Source organism: Ascaphus truei, chromosome 18 (assembly GCF_040206685.1).
Source record: "Ascaphus truei isolate aAscTru1 chromosome 18, aAscTru1.hap1, whole genome shotgun sequence".
NCBI lineage: Eukaryota > Metazoa > Chordata > Amphibia > Anura > Ascaphidae > Ascaphus > Ascaphus truei.
Window position 1 is genome coordinate 19890317 of NC_134500.1, and position 22713 is coordinate 19913029.

General features: G+C 44.3%; 1 protein-coding gene and 1 long non-coding RNA gene across 3 annotated transcripts in view; one reads left to right on the top strand and one right to left on the bottom strand.

The window, feature by feature from the left end:
• Positions 1-22713, bottom strand: part of ADAM10 (ADAM metallopeptidase domain 10) — a 152445-nt gene that overhangs the window by 77012 nt on the left and 52720 nt on the right. Inside the window, exon 2 of one of the 2 annotated variants that reach the window (XM_075575796.1) lies at positions 17293-17443. In XM_075575796.1, the coding sequence (XP_075431911.1) occupies positions 17293-17443 (151 nt within the window). Of the gene's footprint in view, positions 1-17292; positions 17444-22713 lie in introns of those variants that run through there. The other variant, XM_075575797.1, reaches the window with a different exon arrangement.
• On the top strand, positions 9681-10393 carry LOC142469265 (uncharacterized). Its single transcript, XR_012789008.1, has 2 exons — positions 9681-9781; positions 10155-10393. It is a non-coding gene; the product is annotated as an uncharacterized LOC142469265 (long non-coding RNA).

A 22713-nucleotide genomic window follows, 5' to 3' on the forward strand; every position in this document is an offset into this window, starting at 1 on the left:
ATAACAGATGGTTCCAAATTCAGGCTTTATACTTTATTACGGTGCACAAAGCCACAACAGACAAAAAATCTCAAACTGGGAACCAGACAAGATACCAAAAACAATGAATGGACGTCCGAATATGATTTCCTCCATGGAGAAGCAGAGATAATGGTTTACAGACCTCAAGAGTGGCGGGCGCCGCGCTGCGCCGACAGTAACGCCTGCTTAAGAAAATTGAGATCAGGAGTTGTGACGGAGCGCTAGGCCACGCCCACCAGCAGTTCAGTCAATGAGGGCGAACCTGCCGGGCGATGTCACGGTCGCGCCCCCGTCACACCACCCCGTCTTTCCCCCTGCAGACCGGGGGACTCGGCTGCACGCTCCGTCTGCCGTATGCAACCAACCATACCGACATCCCAAGAAAGCATTTGCAACTCTTTGCACTTCCGTGTCACTGGGCTTTGCTGTACAAGCAGTGTAATGCAGAAGGATCCCGACTCATTACCCAGAATCCTTGTCGGCAGCCAAGACGCAACAATGGTGTTTATTAAGCAGGTTTGGTGACCTGTGGAGGAAATGCAGATACACGTGTGTATTTGTTTCTTGCAACGTCTCTGCAATTCATGTATGCCTCCAGTAATTTGCCAACTTTCCATTTTTGTGCCCTGTAAAGATTCTGAAAGGTAAGAGAATGGTAATTAAACGAAGAAATTTGTAACTTGGACTGTAGCTACTGAATATAATGGCTGCAATTTTCATAACTTTCCCACAGCACCAGAATGTCCAATATTCCCGAACTTGAAAATGCGTGTTGATGTTCCACAAATCTCTACAACACCTCTGTGCCCCAGTCTGATGGTTGGCACCCAGACCAAATGTACTGCACATCAGCATGTTAATCATGAGACACGCAGAACAAATTCATGGAATGCCGCCTCTCCTTTCTACACTCAAAAAGGTCAACTACATACAAACTCTAAAGAAATTAAATTACTCAAATGGAAACTCGCTTATAAGAACCACATCAGACCCCCTGTTTTTCATCAGCATGTCTGGTTGAGGTAGTGTGTGTTGCCATGCAGCTTTTTTTCCTTTCCCCAAAGAATCGCATGGATATAACACCCGAGTCACCCCAACGTCATCTCACTGAGAGGCTTGCCAATAGGCCTTCACTGCCCCTGTCCACCAAGCCAGCGTGGAAGGGGTTAACAGCATGAGGGCACGAGCCACTTCAGACCCCCTGAAGTCATCAGCCTCTTCCCCCTGCATGTCTGATTGAGGTACTGTGAATCGCCATGATATTTTTTTTCACTTCCACAAAGAATCTCAGCGATATAAAATTTGAGTCACCTCAAAAAGGCATTAGGCTTTGGCGGCGGCAGCCAAAGGGTGTCGCTGTTCGGTAGTGTTACAGCTGCTCTATCGCCTCAAACTCACCAACCCTCTCGTCCTCTTTACCCAACCTATAATTGAGGCAGGGCCTCTTCTAACACATTGAAGGTCTAGCCTACTTCTTCTAACACAATGTTAATCCTGTCTCTAAATGTTACTTATGCCCATAATTATTGTGTCGATATGGGCACTGAGGCTCTTCTAATAAATGTGAAGACCAGTCATTGCCCTATCGTCTGGATTAATAAACAGGGTTGCCCTGTATATACATCCTATTGTGGCTCATCTTGCCAAATATATTATGTGAATTTATATGTGTAAACCTTTATTTTCTGTGACTATGTATTTGTACTTGTGTATCTGTGTTTTTGTTCCCTGGGCCTGCTAGGCTGGTAATACACTTATCCAGCCTACACACCCAGAGATCAGGGTTTAGCTGGTTCCACGAGGGGGTTGAGGACAAAGGAGAGTGGGGATGGGCCAACCTCTTATCTGGGAGCGATTGTCTGCCCCAGACATGCGCCAATCTCATCAAGAGGTAGCAGGTCAGCATTGCAAAGATGGGCAGGCAGATGCTGTTCTCATTGGCTGGTTTGTAATTCCCGCCCTCCATGCCAAAGCCTCGCCGTCACACCCCCAGCCCGAATTGGCCAACACAGGCGAGTCCGCGCGCTATGATTAGCCCAACACACAGAATCTACGTTGTGATTGGTCGCCGTCACATTCTCCCATTATTTCCTATGGTGGCGGGGAATCTAGAAGGTGCAGCCGATCTCCGCGCCATAGACTTTGCTGGAGCTAGCATGGAGATGTACTTTGAGGTTGTGCCAGACACCAGAAACCGCGGCTGCCTGCTATTCCGAGCAGATTTAAACTTGCTCTGTTGAGACTTGCATTCAGGGCTTCCCCATCCCCCACAGGAGTGGAAGCTGCGCCGGTTAAGCTGGCACTGGGCACTTAGAACTGCTAGGATTCCTCCTGTATCCCCTGTTTGGAGTAAGTATTTACAGTATCTCTGTTGGTGATATTGTGTTGTCTCTGCTGGCTCCGACAGAAATAAACAACCCTTTATTTGATCTGTGTCCTGTCTGGTGCTTCATCCCGTGAAAGCGTCCTGGTCTCCTGTGACAATCATATCTCTAACCATCAATGAAATATCCGGAAACTGAATGTGTATAGACTTTGTTCATTTATTGCAACCATTTATTATAACTCTGACTTTCGTTGTCAGGTTCGTGTAACAAAAATAACTATTTAACTGTAGTTGTTCTCAAACTGACTTTAAAGTATTGCAATGTCCTCTTAAGTAGAGTCCTGTATTTATCCCTATCCCTACTTCAGCACAGGTGGCTCATAATGACAACCACCGATTGAGCCTCCTGTGCTGAAGCAGGGATATCCTGAAAACCTGACATGTTGGTGACCCTTGAGGACTGAAGTTGGCCACCCCCCTGCATTAACCCTTTGCACGCCCTAGGGGCTGCCATGGCATAGTGGCTACCTCATAGGGCCCCTGGAGAGCCTGACCCATGATGTGCTGGTTACGTCATGGGTCACTCAATGGGTTAAACATACTGCCATATATTCACTTTGGCCCTTGGTGGGTTCGTGGTTTTAGCAACATACCAAGTTGCTTGTATATCTCCAATTTAAGAGGATGGTCTTAGAATAAGAACTCCAGGTGAACTCGGCTTGAAGCTATCAGGCCATCGGGTAGCAAGGAAAACATGGTGTTTTTAGATGCTGCGTTCACTGTGTGGTGCGTGGGTGTGAGATGTCAATGCAGCAGAGTTCTCAATTATTCAGCAGTTACTTTAAACCGAAAGAGACCGTTGGTGTTCTGCGCATTGCTTTGAGCAACAAATAAGATAGATGCAAGGAAATAGGAAGCACTCCACAGATAATAATGATTGTTATTATTATTCCATATAGCACTTTTTTCCTAATGGGACTCAAAGCGCTTCACAATTGTGGGAAAGGGGAGTGATGTATAATAGCGCTAATAGGGATTACAAACAATTGACCCTACTCTAAGGGTGAGCCCTATGGTCGCAAGGCAGCCTGGTGGTAACCTGACAGTACAATCAGAATAAACAGCAAATAAACAAAAGAGATACCGGCGCCTAATGAGTCCAAAAATAATGGTATCCTGGATATCCAGTAGAAATAGTTCCAGTTCCAAGGAAATCAACAGTCTCTGTATCTTGGGGTATTCAGATATGACTTGATGCAGTGGAAGTAGAACATGCAATGAAAAAAGAAATATTTAGTGCAACACAGTTAAACAATTTATCCAGACATAATTGCAACTGGCTGACATAAACAGACAAAACAAACAGACAACTAGACAAACAACACTTAAGCAAAGCTAATGATAAAAGTTATTTATTAAACTAGATGATAAAAAGGACAAATGGCTAACAGACCGCTCCGGTGCGTTAAAACCTAGATAACACTCACAGGACGGCTGCTGGTAATTCGCATAGTACCAATGGGGGCTGGTGACCGCGTGTGGGGGATCCGCTGGGTGCCTCAGACGCCTTGTATTCCTTCTGCGTCTCTCTACTGGCAAAAACCGGAAGTGACGCCGTCCTCATGGCGGACCGGAAATGACGTTGCCGGATGTGACGTCAGAACCTGGCAATCTCCAGTGGAAGATACAGGAAACGGCGATCTGCACCTCCTTGCCCCACAGTCGTTGGAAGAATGCACTCAGCGCTTGTACTGCTTGTAAATATAAGCCACCAAATGTCCTATATTTTATCTATATTTACAAGCAGTACAAGCGCTGAGTGCATTCTTCCAACGACTGTGGGGCAAGGAGGTGCAGATCGCCGTTTCCTGTATCTTCCACTGGAGATTGCCAGGTTCTGACTTCACATCCGGCAACGTCATTTCCGGTCCGCCACGAGGACGGCGTCACTTCCGGTTTTTGCCAGTAGAGAGACGCAGAAGGAATACAAGGCGTCTGAGGCACCCAGCAGATCCCCCACACGCGGTCACCAGCCCCCATTGGTACTATGCGAATTACCAGCAGCCGTCCTGTGAGTGTTATCTAGGTTTTAACCCACCGGAGCGGTCTGTTAGCCATTTGTCCTTTTTATCATCTAGTTTAATAAATAACTTTTATCATTAGCTTTGCTTAAGTATTGTTTGTCTAGTTGTGTCTGTTTGTTTTGTCTGTTTATGTCAGCCAGTTGCAATTATGTCTGTATAAATTGTTTAACTGTGTTGCACTAAATATTTCTTTTTTCATTGCATGTTCTACTTCCACTGCATCAAGTCATATCTGAATACCCCAAGATACAGAGACTGTTGATTTCCTTGGAACTGGAACTATTTCTACTGGATATCCAGGATTCCATTATTTTTGGACTCATTAGGCACCGGTATCTCTTTTGTTTATTTGCTTCACAATTGTAGTATAGTAGAAGCACACAGCAATTTTGCAGACAGTCCCTGCCCAGATGAGCTTAGGGCTGGAACCCGCTGCGCCCGGCGGCGCGGGCGGCCGCACGAGCGTTTCCCACCAGCAGGGGAATCCTCCCGAGCCGGTCCCAGTCCCCCCTCGCTGCACAGCTCACTACACGCTGTGACGCGTCAGCCGCCAGGGGATTCAAGACAATTGTAATCCCAAGCGGCGACGCGTCCCATGGTGTGGCTGTGAGCCAATGAGGAGAGGAGGCTTCGGGGAGTGGGGAGGAGAGTGTGGAGGGAAAGCAGCGATTTTAAATAAACTCTGCAGCACCAAGGAAGTCCCCCCTGCTCCCTCCCACAGACTCTCTCCTCTTGGGGGGGGGGTCTCCCTTCCGATTCCCCCCCTGCTCCGATCCCTCGGCTCCGATTCACTCCCCCCACCCCCCCGTGTGTATTTGTGAGTGCCTGTCTGAGTGTCTGTCTGTGTGTGAGGAGTTGAGGGGCTGAGGATTTGAGGGGCTCAGCGGTTGAGGGGCTGAGGGGCTGAACGGCTGACGGGCGGTCCCTCTCCCTCACGTCATGGCCGCCCCACCCACCACGTCATGGCCTCCCCCCCACGTCATGGCCGCCCCCCCCCCCCACGTCATGGCCGCCCCCCCCACGTCATGGCCGCCCCCCCACATCATGGCCGTGCCCCCCCCCCACCCGTTTTGGCAACGCCCCCACCCCCCCGCTCGCAAAAATGGTCACTTTGGACCGGAAAAAGCCGCAAGTGCCTCTCCACGTGCCGCCTGTCTGCAGTGCGGGCGCGTGGTCTGAGGCAGCGGGGCCTTAGGCTAAGGCCCTGCTCCCAGAGTCAGCGCACCCGCACTGCAGACAGGCGGTGCGCTGACATACACAGACCGCGATATGCGGTCTGTAGGGAGCGGGAGTGGGAGGCTTGACAGGGAGGGGGGGCGTGGCTTGAGCGGAGGGACCCGCTACTCTCCCCCCCCCCCCTCCCTCCACGGACTCGGGCTGGAGCTGGAGCTGCTGAGGGTAAGTTTAAACACACACACACGCAGGCACTCATACATATACACACACACACACACACACACACACAGGCAGGCACTCACGCGCGCACACACAGGCAGGCACTCACGCACTCATACACACACACAGACAGAGGCAGGCACTCACGCACTCAGGCACACACATACACACACAGACAGGCACGCACGCATTCAGACACACACACACAGACAGGCACTCACCTGCTTTCACTCCACACTCCTCCCCGCTCCCCGAAGCCTCTCCTCCTCCCGAAGCCTCCCCTCCACATTGGCTCACAGCCACACCACGTGACGCGTCAACGCTAGGAAACACCATTCTCGTGTCTCCTAGCGGCTGACGCGCCTCAGCGTGTAGTCAGCTGTGCCGCCAGGGGGGACCGGGACCGGCTCGCGAGGATTCCCCTGCTGGTGGGGAACTCGCGACATGGCCGCCCGCGCCAACGAGCGCAGCGGGACCGAGGCCTTAGCCTTTTAATCTATGATTTGGTGCCTGAGGCACAGGGAGATAGTAACTTGCTAAAGGTCACAAGGAGCCTACACCGGCAATTGAACCAAGTTCCACTGCTTCATATTAATTGTCATTGTTATCAGTGTCTTTAATCTCCGAGTCACTCCTTCAGATGGACAAAAGTAAAAGCAAGTAAATAATACCTAATAAAATAAGGTAAATACTTCACCCAAACCAGAGTCCAATGAAAGACAGCAGTGCCTCCATTCATCCGACACTGGTTTGGGTGAACACACACACACAATCCAAAGAAGGGTGTAATACTTTGTATTGGTAAAGACTGAAGAAACAATGTCACACTGTTGATAGATGGTGCTGTCCCACTTAGGGACGACTCCAGTTGAATAAATTAAAACGAGGGTGTTATTGCCACGTAGAATTATGCCACCAGAAGTGCAGAGCGACTTCCAATACATCAAAGTGACAATTCACTGAAAGCATTAATACATGCATGCAACACCTCTGCCACTGTACTAGCTAAGTTTACAAGCAGCTCAGCATGCTCTCTCGAATCAACCTGCATCCTGCAAAAAGCACCGCAATACATTGAGCCGCAGATGCAGCTGTTAGGGGGAGGGGGGGGGGAGAGGGGGAGGGGGGGGGAGGGGGAGGGGGGGGGAGAGGGGGAGGGGGGGGAGGGGGAGGGGGAGGGGGGAGGTCGTACCCCACAGAGAAACCATTGCAGCAATTCCAAGGTTGTACTGATCAGAGCAGAATTTTAACGTTTTCAACTGATGACAATTAACCATTTTCCTGTAGTTGGAACACTTTAAAGATACAAAGAATTTGGGGTTGAGCAAGTTGGACTGCAGCTTTAACCCTTTCAATGCTTTGCGTATCGCACTGATGTGGATAAATTTTGCCCCTGTATGTGTGCCCATCACCAACAACTAATAAAGCCAAGGAAACCGTGCACAAGCAGTTACGTTTCCATCTCACCGTGTGTGCAATGCATTCATTTGATACCTTACTGTGACGATGGGGAGGATTTGGCCCGGGATTTAAGGGGTTACAACCCCATTTGGCCACCCTCTACTCTCACCTGGGAAGCAAGGGGAAACCTGGACTGAGGTCCAGTAATGTGTTTTGCCTTGCTTCAATATCCAAATGTGTATAAATGTATTGTTTCTGGGCCAGTGTCTGCACCACACACACACTGGGGCTTAAGGGGTTAATGAGCTACAGTTTAAGAAAATACAAATGTGGTGTGTCTTTTCAGAAAAATCTGGGCTTCAACAGGCTTGATTGAAGTTGGGTGTGAAAAGGTGTGAAAAAGGTATAGAGGGGGTTGGTGTATGTTAACATATATTGCTAGAGACAGCTAGACCCAGGCTGGGGCATTGGGTGTGAAACATAGCACCAGTGACCAAAAGGTAACTGCCCTAATTGTTTATGTTGGAGGCAGGAACCAAGAAACTGAATGTTTTTTAAGTGCGATACTTCACACTTCAATGGAAGCCAAAGTCTGCTTCAAAGAGATTTATTGATTGGGGCCAGGGGTGCGGTTACCCAAGGAGAGATCAGAATGAGTGACCTTATTAAATATAAGAATATTATGAGATGTCCTCGGCTGAACATGCTAAAAGTTACATATGTGTATTCGTGGGACTGATTGGCACATAAGGAATACAAACACCTGATACCGGTTCGAAGAGACAGATATTAATATCTCTCTTAATTTTTATATTACACTGTAATATTTAGTTTCGTTGGGAGCGTCATGCGTGCCGGAATGTATTAATATGTCTCGCGTGCCGGTAGGTACTACTGAACTGAAGTTATGAAGTTATTTAGATAGGAAAAGCAGTTTGTAAACGTCCTTGGGTGGGAGGAAAACTGTCAACTTCACCGCTGATTTATGAGAGGGGCTGGGTTTAGGTTGTGTTCAATGGGAAATAATTGTATAAGAACCAGGCTCAGCCTATGGCTATTGTCTTCATGCCAGAGGTCTTTCATGTCTTTCGTGTCTTGATGATTATGAAGATTGCTGTATGAACTGCCAGTCTAGATTTGACTGTTTCATCATTTCCATCTTAAGTGAGTGTCCATATTTTGCCTGTTATTTGTATATCTTGTGTGTTCACCTTTATAAAGGAATAAATTATATTTTATCATATCTAAGTCTCGTACCAGTTCAACCCAGTTATATATATTATTTTGTGTATTATTAATAGCCTGTCACAAAGCTCCCGTCACACTTACATCCAAAGTTTGAGATATGAATCTATTTCTATCTCATTGTGTAGCCAAACGTTTTAGTTTCCCATTGTGACACTTGCCTGACAAAGGGAGATCAGCACTACTTACAGATATTCATTAAAGCTGCAGTTCAACCTGCCGTCTATAATATATATATTCCCATTCAATACGTGCATCAATACAATCTGCACACTGACAAGTGATTAGCTAAGCTGCAGATCGATCGATCTGTAATCGATCGCTTGCTCCGGGTTATTTAATTCAGTTCTTGCACAGCATTATGGGCTATGTAGTTCGGGAATATGATTGACTGGGCAGTTACTAGATACAATTGGTGCACTGCTCGAGAGAGGGCGGGGCTTAAGAGCCAAAGCCTATGAGAAGGAGAAGATGGCTGTCACTTTAGAAATGCTTCCTACATTAGAAACATTTTTTTTTTTTAACATGCTACAAGTATTTTCTCATAGTACAGAACTGATTAATTAAAAAAAACACATGTAGGATATTGCTTGAGCTGCTGCTTTAAAGGAGCAATTCGTGCGTTTTTAATTATTTTTTAACATAGGATTGAAGCAGGGGGTCTCTGGAGCTGACCCCCGTTAATTTCAGCTCCGGGGGCCCCCTGCTTCCCGAGATATAAACCTCCAAAGTGATGCCGCTATTTCGGAAAAGTTTAAAGCTCCCGCGTCACGCGGGCCAATAGAAAGCCGGAGCTTTGACATTCCGCCATTATGTAAACGCTGCTAGACAAGTGGCAACAGGCAACCCCTTTGGAAGCAAGTGTCTTGGGAAGCTGGGGGTTCCCAGAACTGAAATCAACAGGGTTCAGCTCGAAAGACGCCCTGTTTCAATCCTATGTTAAAACAAATTAGCATGAGGTGATTGATGAGGTATTCTTTACCGATTTAACTAAAACAAATATAAAACATTGTTCTTCTATTGGTCAGCATGGGATCCACCTTCCCAACCAACGTATTAAGCTCTCACAACATATAGGCATGTTTGGAAAAACCTACACTCCAGAATACATACAATCTTGCTATGACCTCCGGTGCATTCCTCGGGAAAGTGGGGTCAAAGTACACCTCCGTGTGTTTGCAGATAGCAGAACAGGAAGCGCTGGCAGTTAGTGATAACGGCTCTAGGAGGATGTGGTGTTACACAAATGGTGTCAAAATCTGCTGTCTGTACTCTGCTCCACAGATCCGGGGTATTAACTGAACACAAGGTAAATAATCGTCAACTCTTTAACGAGAAGGCCGCCCCGCTGGCTGCAGACCTGACTTATGTTCACACTGACCAAGAGGGTGATCCCTCTTTAAACCAATGGCAGCGACACACTGCCCCATCCACCGCCTTTTAAGAAATGCAAATTATAATCGATTTCCAACCAAAACAAAAATAAGCAGAAGTCTCTGCTTTTAGCCTGGTTAGATTTGTTTAAAGGAATCAAATTCAATTGTTAACTTCTTTACAAAATGGGGGGGGGGGGGGTGTGATTCACCTTTACAGGGTCAGTAACTTACTATTTTTACTGCTGTCAACATTTGTGTTTTCTTGATCTTTTAACATCTACTGTATGTATCTTTAACATCACACAGATTAAAATGTAAGAACTGCAGACAGAACGAACCGTGGCACCAGCATCTCCACTAATTACACGTTGTATTACAAAAGGAGGAAGACGTACCTTTCCTGGCTGATTTAATCATGTTAGACTCTCTGCTATATCCTTAGCTTCAAGGATTAGGGAATTCGTGGGTAACAGGACTTGTTTCATCCAACATGTGACACAAGACGAATAAATAAAGGCTTATGATTAGTCATGTGGATTACACAACTATTGCATTGTATAATGAGCTTCTAAAACAGAAGTACAGGCAACAGGTTTTATAGAGTCTTAAAGGAGCAGTCAAAGGGGGTGATTTCTATTTTAAAATAATTGAAGCCGGGGTTCTCCAGAGCTGAACCCCATTAATTTCAGCACTGGGGACCCCCCCGCAAGTTTATAGCTTTCACATCACGTGGGACAACAAGAAGCCACACCAGACGACGTCACAGCTTCCTATGAGCCCGCAAACTTTAAAAAGCGGCCGTTACATGATCCCTGCTAGCCGAGAGGAGCGGCTACCAGCACCCCCTGCGGAGGTAGGTATTTCCAGAAGCCGAGGGTCCCCGGAGCTGAAATGAATGAGGGTTCAGATAGACCCCCTGCTTCAATCCTTTGTTAAACATTTTTTAAAATTGCCCTATTCTATTGCTTCTTCAAAGGGAAGCATGTGCGTTGTACTGACATGGTACAGGTGTAGACAGCCTCTGTTTCTGGTGATAACATATCACAGACATACGATTCAATGGAACGGTTGATGCAGATTAGCAAATCCCACTAAGGAGGGCTGTATACACACTGATTTTCCAACTGGAAGACCTATAAAGGAGCAAGTTCGACCTACACTGCCTTTATTTTATTTAGCCATTATTATTTAGCTGAACTGATGGAGCAGGGACATGTCAAACAGCGTGTAACGGATCCATCAGCATCTACAGAACAGTTCAGGTAAGCACTTTATATTCACAGGCCCACCTTTTGTAACGTAAACACACAAGTAGATTGAACTGCACCCATGAACTCCACACTTTATTTTGATCTAGGGGGCCCCCGGTAGCTGAAGAGTGTTAAATTTAGCTCCAGAAATGCCACGTTCAAAATCTCAGCACAAATTAATGCAAAAACGGTAAAAATAGAGCCGTTCCTGCAGCGTGGTCCCAGGTTTCGACAGATCTTTTAAATTCTCCCATTGTCCTAAAATTGTTCTTCTGCACAAAAAAAAGAGCAACCTCACAAACTAAATGTCAAGCTCGGCTTCAACTCAACACGGCGCTGGAAAAACAATAATCAATTGTACTACATGTTCCAGCGACGTTGCACTTCCCTCGTTTCTGCAGTCGTCCACCACCCAGCCTCAGCACGTGGCCCATTGTTCTAACGTTTGTTTGTCCTGAATAAGTAGCAATATACCATTTTGTATTCTTTTGGAAGGGAATAGACAATAATAAGCCGATAGATTTTCAAGGCCAACACTAGCTCATAGCATTGCAGCAACAAAAGCAGAGCCTGTGTGATGTTACAATGCAAGCTGCATGCTATTCAGTTGTTTTTTTCCACTGCAGATTTCTTGACTGGTAACTTTAAGTTATTTGGCACCTACGATAAGAATAATCAATATACAAAAAAAAGAATAAAAGAATTACTAAAACAGGGGATGCCTGTTGGTTCATAGGTACTTGTATAAATTTGCTGATTGTTTTATACAGTGGGAATCAAAACGATTTTATTTGATAAATTAAGTAATACATTGAGTTACCTGTACCAATCTTAGGAGGTTTCAGATTATTTGCAGAGGTTAGAGTCAATATTAACAGTTTATGAAGGAAACGCCTTCAATCTTATCCCCATTATGGTTTTACACATAGGAGCCACAGAAGCCCATAAAAACCTTGGTATTATAATCTCCAGGATACACAGTCCATACTGCTGCTGGAAGGAGAGCAAGCACAATGAATGGCAGGCATGATTTACCCGTTCAATGCCAAAGGAGGCCACAGGGAATTTGTAAGAGCTTTCTCTATAAGCCATATTTACTATGTAGTCTTCTGCCAAAAGGCAGCCGCTGACATTCAAAGACACCTTACTGTCCATTCAAATAAATTCTAAACTAAACTCCATGCTATCCAACACCAACATCCACACCCCCAAACCTTAATGGGATTGGCTGTGCCGCTGGACCATACTCCATCCCACAATGAGCAGAAACTTTAACTTGTGTTTCAACTTTGCTCCTTATTCCCTCTAGATTGCAGGCGCTCAGGAGCAGCGCCCTCACTGCCTTCTGTATCTGTTTGCACAGGTTAGCCCTTACTTGTATGCCATTCTGTTTATTCAGTTGATGTCACTCCGTACCCCCCCGTACCACGCTGTGGAATATGTTGGCACTTTACAAATTAGTGATGATGATGATAATAATAATAAGGCTCCAAGTCTGGATGATAAATAGGATAACTACAGGTACTTTTTAGTATTACTTTTAAAGGTTGGTTTGTAAACGTGGCCAGCTGAATTCTGGGTTTGATCTCTTGTAGCTACTCCCTGGCATAGCTTTAGAAGAACTATAGGCAAAAAGTTCCTTATACTGTACTTCCTCCTCAACGTATGCCCTCAGACAATAAGCAGACCCGTAAGGTGGGGAAAAAAACTTCAGTAACATGCACACACTTACTCTGATTTTTTAAATCTCTATTTTCAAGACTGGAATAGGTTTGGCCTCTTTAAACAAATGAAATCATGAGTTAAAGTATTTTAAACAATCACATTGCAAAGTAGTTCACAAAACGTTTTTGCGTGCCAAGTGGAACTGCAACTGTAATGACTGCTGCATGGCAAAGAGCATTTCTAGGAAGCGAACTACCGGCCACTGCTTCCAGCAAGTGCAATATAACAATACTTTTGCAGAACGTCTTGGCAACTCGGCCGTTTCCAAATATGATTTGATAGATGTTAATGACACTTACTGTATTAGTGCAGGGGTAGCCAACTCCAATCCTCAAGGGCGACCAACAGGTCAGGTTTTCATTAACTCCCTGCTTCAGCACAGGTGGCTAAATCAGTGGCTCAGCCTTGACAGCCACCTGTGCTGAAGCAGGGATATCCTGAAAATCTGACCTGTTAGTGGCCCTTGAGGACTGGAGTTGGCCAATCCTGTATTAGTGTGTCTCTCATGCATGGAAATCCGGTAAGCTGAAGGCCAAAGTAAAAATAGGATTCACAACTTCCATATCAACATAGTTGAATGAGGTTGGAAAAAAGCTAGTGACGCCCAATGAGTTTAAGTATGTTTAATGCTACGCTTTTATTCATAAGGATTTGGGAGGGGCAGAAGGAGTTGGTAACAAAACAATGCTAACTTTGTTTGCTGAAATCCCCACGGGACACCCACCCGATCACATGAGAAGTGAAACTGTACAAGTTGACGCCTAAATAAAATGCTGTTTTTAAAAGTATTTAAAGCAGACACAGCACTACTCTGGGGACCACCGGTTCCTGGATGCTTACCTGTACAGTTACCGTATCACATTCTCTCTCCAGCTTAAACAAAACGCAGGACAAATATCGGGCCAATAAGACGCGGCAACATTAGTTGTAGCTTCTTCTATTGGACAGTCTGGTTGTTTTTAACAGGTTTTTAAATAGAAGAAATACTCTCAACATCAGACACCAGGAACTGGGGGCCCCCAGAGCTTAAAAAAAGTCAATGTTCCGTTCTGGAGAACCCCCGGTCCCGTCTGTAAAAACAGGGGGTCTAGTTAGGGAGAGGGGATGATGATGTAAAATATATGTGATGCTGCTCTAGAAAAAAAAAAGTGTTGAAGGGTAACCCATGGGGAGTGAAAAAAAGATAAATGAATAATGGTTAAAGTCACTACATAGGGGGAGATTCCAAAGTTATGTCCCACAATGCATTTCTGCTGTTTGCAGAGCATTGTGGGGAGCGACTCTTAAAGCTCCTACTGTAATTGACAGCCATGCCAAGGTGCAGGCTGGGGTCCTCCATTGTTTATTTTTTTGGGAGACCCCTCGCAAATCCCTCGGGGGTCAAGCAATAGTTTTCACATTGCAAAGAAAAAAATACAATGTAACATACGTTACTGAATAAGGCCTGGGACATTGTGCCTATAACAGTGCGGAGGCGCGCTGAGGCACAGCGCGCCGTCCATGGGCGTGTCGGGGGCAGGTCTGGGGGCGGGCCAGTGACGTCACGGAGTGACCCGCCCTAAGCTCCGGCGAGCGCCAAATTTCAAACCTCCGTCAGACACACGCTTCCCCAAGCGTGCGGACGCGTGCGCGAGCCCCTGCTAAAGCCGCTCTCATTGCGGCTGCAGGGGCTCAGTGCCGACCAGCAGCACGCCTCAGCACGGGTCAGCGCATAAGCGCTGACCATACCCGAGGCCTAAGAAGGTTACTGTTTCACTTCTAGGACGGGGATTTATCATCTCCAAGAATGTTAATATGTAATGGACAAATGTATAACCAACACAGCAAGATCTGGCTGGATTTGGTTAAATGTTAGCGGCAATACATGATACACGGGGTTAGTTAACCGCTCCACTGCCAGAGCCATCAGCAATGGATAACTAAGTAGTGAAAACATTTATGAAAACAAATAATAAACAGCATGTCCGGTTGTAACTCTCACAGCTTTAAAATTGAATTAAAAAAATATTTAAAAAGAAAGAAAAATAACAAAAATGGCCGTTTGTCCAACCGCGTCTGCCCATTTTCCCTACTTGCTATGAATGCTTTTTTTTTTTTAACACATATTTATAACTTTAAAGCAGGAAGGGAATAAATCTCTACAGAAAATATACCAAAAGCTTGGTAATGCTAACCTGGCAAAATCAATGTGAAAAAAAGCCTGTTTTATAAAACAAAAATTATAATAATTTTTTTTTTTTAAAGTCTAGGAATAATCCTTGTGAAACATTCACAATATAAATCATAATTATTATTACTGCTACAGACTGTAAATTATAAACATGCCAGAAAAATACATTAACACCTCTAACATTTTGATTCAAACGCACTAAATGGTGAAGGTCGCTTTTTATTCCGTTGCACAATTACCAGATTTCTTCCATGCAGCTAGTGCACAGTCTGGGAAGCGTACGCAGGGATTTGGGGGAAGTACTTGAAAGACCCTTATTCCCTTTCCGTACAGCACAGTGCAGAAGCTTCTATGCACCCCAAGACTAGTTTCTAAATCTCCACGTGCCTGACCTGTACCCCACATTGCAAAGTCAAAACTAATCTATTTTTCTGTTACAGAAAGCAGTCACATTTGTATTTATTCCAAATCTTTCCTTTCTCCTTTCAGATAAAGCGCATTTCTCTCAGTCTGTGCGCTACGCATGTGTTTTAAATTGATAACACATCAATCACGAAACAACTTGATTAGGTTGTTTAATATATGTGGTGATCGACGGCTTTGATTCTGTACTATTTTATCTCGGGGCTTGTAGCAGGTTAGAAATGTCACATCCGATAGCAGTCTGGTTGTGCTGATAGAGGATGTGTAAAACTCACTGAAACAGAGGGAGGGGTAGCTAGCTATATGTAATGAATGAAACCGGGAGCACAGATAAGACTTCTTTTAAGCACCATGGGAACTAGCAAAAGTATTGTTTTGAAGAACCAAGCTTAAAGGGGCAATCCTACAGTAGGACGAAAGTGAACCAATTGCAGTGACATCTTTATGAGGTGTCACCTGCGTAATTGATACTTTTTTTTACCCAAATATGATACCTATAAATATTTGTAATTAATTTTTTTAAGTTAGACTTGGGGCGGGTTTGATTTCCACTGTGTGATGTCACTGTGTGATGTCACTGTGTTCAGCACTGCTTGTACAGCCAGTCCCCATTCTTCACATCTTTATTGGTTCTCTGAAGAGGACAGGGTGTGATAAGGGCAAATAAAACACTATCGACAACCACTTTCAGAGGCCCCCCAAGACAAAAGGGTAGAGGGGATACCTTTAACTGCTAACCTGTGATTGCATAAAGTGCAAGCTCTCAAGACAAAGGTCCCTTTCTTCAGGCAGATGGTAAACAAATCTGCCTTTGTGGCCCTGAAAGCTTGCCCTCTTTTGTAACCACGGGCTGGCCATTAAAAGGTATTACGTCTACTCTAGTTTGTCTATTCTTCGGGCTAACGCAGTACCATCCTCTAATAGAGTTTCATAAGAAATTCAAATGGTCGACTATATGGGGTTACAACTTTTAATGAGCAGAGGGTCTTAAAACCAATGAACTGTTTAACAGGTTACATGTACGAGATTCAAACTGGAATGCTTGGGAAAGTTTTTCCAATCACGACCTTATGTCCTTTGGGATCAGACCCTTTAAAAACAAATTGTTGATTGCCCGGTTTTGTATGATGTAATTCCCCTATTTTTAGTAAAATAATTAGTACAGAACAAAGGATTTTATAGGACCCAACAAATGTAAAAAAAAAAAAAAAAAAATTTACTTGACAGAGGAAACCATTTTTAAAAAGCCATTTTATTGGTGATTGAATGTTTCTAGGGATGCCCATTAGATTAGGGTTACGCTGAACGCCTTTTTCATATTTACGCTAACCTTTGGGTGCCCCGGGATGCAATCACCAAGTCACAGGGACGGGCACTTCAGGGATCCCATCATGTAGTGACCACGTAATGCCCAACAGAGGTTTCGTTTGCCCCTTAAATCGCGTCCTGTGTTCCCATGAAGCGCAGGATGCAATCTGCCTGGTGAGGAAACGGAGGTCATGTGACCTCACTGCGCCCTGAGAGGCCGGAGCAACTCCGGCGCCGCGCCCCCTCTGCCAACCAAATGGTTAAAAGAACCTCAGCCCATTTCCAAATCTGTTTTTAATTTATTTTTAATCAGAGGCTTTATTTAGGAGATACGCGCAATTGAAATATTAAGCGTCCGGGATCTTAAAAATCGACCTCTCCCACCCTACAGAGGCCAGTGCGGTCGGCGGTTACCTCATGCACTAGATATGAAAAAGATTATTTTTAAGAGCAGGAAATGCTAAGAGAGCAAGACACTTGCATGATAGGAGAGGTTCAGTGAAGATGCTGCTGGTGTTTATACCCATCAGCAGCATCGGTATCTGCAGTATTAAAACCAGAGGCTCACCTGCCGTGTGCATGGAAATCCAAATGCACAAACTGGTCTTCGTGGGTTACAGCTCGTTTGGCACGTTGGTGCTTTTGGTGTAATCCATCCATGTTGTAGGACAGTCCTTCATAATGTCTAATGTATTTACTCAACGGGTTCCCAAACTGACCTGATAAGGGAGGGAAAAAAACACAAAATCAGTGTCAAGGGCATGTCAACATATTATAAATCTTGCAACTAAACTGTGCAGAGAATAAAAACAGTTGAGGGTACTTTAAAGGTGTAATCCCACATAGGACGAATTTAACAAGGATTCGTTAAAATGTCCATCGGTTTATTATTATTTTATTAGCAAATAAAAATATCACTTGAGTACATTAACATGCCTCATTTGCATGTAATTTCCCAGAATCCCTAGCTGCAGTAGAAGCACGGTATGCCAAGAGGTAATGGGGAAAGGCAGGGTTGCCGATCTGTCTGAGACATGTGAATGTGCTCACAAGGAATATTTTTATTTGCTTTTTTTAACCCACCATAACTTATTTCATGCGTCATTTCTATATATAATCATACTTGGATATGATAAAACAATGGATGAACACACACACACGTCAATATAAATTGTATGAACGAATACCGAAAGTCACTTAGTAAGCATAAAAGATTAACTCAGACTTGCAATGATAAAATACTTCAAAAACTATGGTCGTCAAGAAAAATGCTAAATCAAATCACCTTGTTTTAATTATTAAATCTACAGCTAGTTCACACTGGGCCCTAAACGGGACTGCACTTTCACACCCTTTATGCTACGGCCCCTGTGCACGCACGACAGGGTGCCCAGCGGCGTTCGTTCGCTGCATCCGAGCACTCTAAAAGACTTCAGGCAACTCGCGGCGAGGGCACAGCCATTACGTCACGCGGCTGGTTCACCCTCATTGGCTGAACCGCCGCCGTGACATGGCCAGCTGATAGATAATCCTAGCTTTCTACCCGTCATTGACTTGGATACATCTTGCCTCCTCCTTTTCAGAATTAGGCCCCCAGTTCACACAACTAAAGGAGTCATTGTCCTTAAAGGAAGGACATCTGTTGTTTTTGCCTTATCTTCTTGTAGCTACGTGTCCCTTTGAGAACATCCCAGTAATGGATTCTAATGTTCTCTAATCTTTTGTCCCTCCGGGTCTGATACAGCTCTGTGTATTCATTTATCTTTCATGCATGACAGCTTTCTTCATCTGTATTCTCCTGTCACTTTTGGAAAAGTCTCACTTTTTTTTTTTTTCTATCTGCCTTTTGAGGTTTTTTTCGGTTTGGATATCGGAGGTTCTCATCTGTGTGCGCTGCCATTAGCGCAAGGGAAGAAACCCCAGAAACCCATTTGAACAGAGATCCTTGCAATACATATTAACAGAGGTGTCCGTTTGAGGTTCATAACATAGTTGGCACCTGTAGCATCTCACAGCTTCGCGAAAGTAGCATTTCCAAGACCCCATTAGCTATCAAAGAGAAGTTTAAATAATTGCTGTTTCAATATCTGCAGCTGTCCTTACACGTGACTGCACGATTTGATAGCCTGTGAAGTGATCTAGCTGAATCCGCTACGAAAATCTAAGCCCATGTTATTAAATACAACCAGCCCTAACTGCCATCGATGTTTCTGAAATTACAGTACACGAGATGACGTATGTGCACCAACAATCATCACGCAACCTTTAAACGAACGTACGATTCTCCAACTGGTTTGGATCTACCAAAAACAAAACGTGACATGTTCCAATAATAATAATAATTGCAGCTTTCAGTGAACCGATTCACTCAAAAATAAAACTATTAAAACTGTATCATCAGTTTCCTCCCAGGTATTTAAATTAATTGCCGGGGGAGATCGCGGGCCTCTAACTGCCGCTTACCGGCTCCTTATAGTGACGACACAGCCGTGACAATGCGGCGTCCAACGGCAATCCCGGTTATAAAAGACGGCACTATAGGGCCCTATGATGTCTATCAGGGCTCTTTAACCAGTTCCCCAAAGGGGCCAGATCAGAAAACGGTTAGGAGCAGAACGGCCGCATTAAATTTAATGTAATTTTAGATACATTTAAAAACATGAACATTATATTTCAATATCTTGCAAGCATGTGTAACACCCGCACCCAATATCTTGCAAGCATAAGTAACACCCGCACCCGCATTCAATATCTTGCAAGCATGTGTAACACCCGCATTTACATTATCAATGTACAAGGGACAGTACGAAAAACTGCACTTTGCTCGTGTGGGCTGGGCAGCTGAGAGTCCAAATGTCCCAACAAGGTCCTTCCCGTGACACATTGGGTCAGCGGGTCGCCAGCTGGAGAGCCTTGATGTACACGTAAGGTACAGCATTAAAAGCTTCTTTCCAATGGAGTGGTGAACATGACAGTTTGAACTGAAGCATCCTCCTCTTCATGTCCTGAAGGGCCTGCCCATGGACAGTTACTATCACGTGGTTCAGTGCAGGAAGACCAGTACCACTCAAGTACTGCCAGTCCTCTGGCACGCAACGGGTTAAACTGTACATATTACCTGGGCACCACCCTTTATGGCGTATGCTGCTGGTTAAAGGATTGGCCTTACATACCGTATTTCCTTGATTCTAAGACGCACCTTCTTCCTTGATTTTTACATGTCTGAAATCGGGGAGCGTCTTAGATTCGATGTATTAAAATTATTATTATTATTTTTTTACAGTGTCTACTAACCCACTCTTTTCCCTTACCATGTTTCAGGAGAGGTGCCATATCAGCGGAGGACAAAGCGGGCGTCAGCGTCAGGAGAGGTCCCACGTCTGCAGAGGGTTGAAGATGGAAAGCGGCTAAGAGGGCGGCGGTGGCAGGACAGGTCCCAAGTCTGCAGGTGAATAAAGATAAGACGGCGGGCGGTGGCAGAAGGAGATCATAGCAGTAGGAGAGCTGAGCAGGAGCAGAGCGGCATAGGTAACGGCTGGGGAACAGCACACTGTAACACCGGAAGTCAGATACCGGTCAACTTCCGGTTACAGTGTGCTCTTCCCCAGCAGTTCCTCTATGCCGCTCTGCTCCTGCTCAGCTCTCCTGCTATTATGATCTCCTTCCGCCGCTGCCACCGCACGCCCGCCTGCTGTCTCATCTTCATTCACCTGCAGACTTGGGACCTGTCCTGCCACCGCCGCTCTCCCACCCGCTTTCCATCTTCAACCCTCTGCAGATGTGGGACCTCTCCTGCCGCCGCCACCCTCTTTATCCTCCGCTGACATGGGACCTCTCCTGAAACATGCCAAGTGAAAAAGTGATTTTCCTTGATTGTAAGGGCCAAAATCGATGGTGCGTCTTACAATCGATGGCGTCTTACAATTAAGGGAATACGGTATATGGAAAACAAAACAGATCCTGCGCTTCTACCAATTGGGACTAAAATATACTAGTGATATGTTTCCATTTAGAACCAAAGTGTGTAACAAAGGAGTCATTTGGTCAAAACATGATTCAAGTCTGCCAACAAACACCCTAGTGTAAGCTTGGACTGCTTTTAATTGCACTTAATCACAAAAGCATGCTTCATTTATTTAACCACTTCAGGGCACTTTCACATATTTCACCAAGTCTAGTTCACAGGATTTATATTCAGTGTAGGTACCTGCTAAACGGAGGTTACCTTGACGAGGTTGGCAGGCTTGAATCATGTTTTGATGCAAAGATGCAACCAAATGACTCCTTTGTCGCACAGACGTAGGTTCTAAATGTAAACATGTCACTAGTATATTTTAGCCCAAATTGGTAGGAGCGCAGGATCTGTTCTTCAGTTACTCAAAGGGTTAAGCATGGGTACATTCATTTAAGGAAGCCAACTAGATTGCTAAATTATTTACAAAATGCTGCTTTTTGGGCAGCTACCAAGCATCCAACTTTAAAAAGAATCATCGCTCATGGAGAAAAACATAAAAACAGCAGTTACCATTGTCGGTTCACAAAGCAATTTTAAGAAAATCAGTGGCCATTTGTAAAAGCCCTCAAACAGAAAGTTTTTTACGTCTATAATTCAACAAACAGAAAAAAACAACAGGAGGTTTTACCCCATTCATCTTCAGGTCAATAATTCTTTATACCTATATTGTTCAATTGCATAGTCATGTACTGCAAATTTGAAATTACTGCTTAGGGCAGACTCTGGTCGAGTCTATGGATAATTACATGTTATATGTTTCAATGAGTTGTGTATTAAGGCCAGAAGATATTCAGTATTTTAATAAAATCTGGCACACTAGACTTTCATTTTAATTGCAAGTTGTACCTCTTAAATATACAAGGAATTGTTTTTATGGCAGGTCAGGCCTCTGACATGCCTGGCTTTTGTGTTGGTCTAGGAGTGAGGTTATCTAAGGTCAACACCTGGTTTTGGAACTTGGATGATTGAAATATAGCATCACAACTTCTTCTGACAGTGGAAACCTGTTAATGCATTTTGAAAGTTATTCTTTGGTGTTCTGGGAATACCAGAGGTTGCTGCCTCGAACTGGTCCACAGAATGGTTTCAATGTACTTAATTTGCAATATCATGGATCTGACAAAGATTCACGAGAATTAGATGAATCTTCGTAACAGTTGCAATTAAACAAATTAAATGATACGAAACACTTCAGGATTGTGAGAATGCAAAGGTCAGATATCAATTTGTCGCTCAAACTTCGGAAGCAGACATTTAAATAGTCTCCTTACACGCAGCAAACTCACCCGAACATAGTGATATGAATAACGTTATTCTAGGAGCTACGAGACATTGGATATGTTCAGGCATTCTTTTAATTCAAATCTTTTTCTTTTTTTTTTAAGCCACAAGTGTGTCATTACAGATTGATGAGGAAAGGGGTTAAGGCTACACACACGGTGGGCTTATGCTGTGTTTAAATTAAAGGAATTTAGGAATATAAATTTAGAATTTAACAGAGGAGTGTCTCATGCCAACCAGACGTGAATTCTCATCTTTCTTGCTCCAATGACCTCTTTTGAAGAAACCAGATATTGATATGTGGCAACGTATAGTATTTGTCTGTTTATCTTTTTATTTTGTGAAACTTCATATATTGTACTATATCTTTTAGTAATGATCTTTTTCTGTAACCGAAGCACTGCACTATTTTTGTATATTAAATCTAAAATGTAATAAGTATTGATCGAACTTTGCACGTTTTGAAGAGTAATTACATTTTCGGACACATTTTGCTACAAGAGATTGTGTGTAATTACAGATTTTTCTTAATAAACAGGGACCAAAGACTCTGCAAGTGAATATTAATATCGCTTTGGTGGTGGAAGCAATTTAAGATAGTTGAGACAGCTTGAGAGGAGAATATTAATTTAAGAGACCTAGTGGAGGTAAAAAGTGCATCAGCTAAATAGCCGTGTGCACTAAACCTTGTCA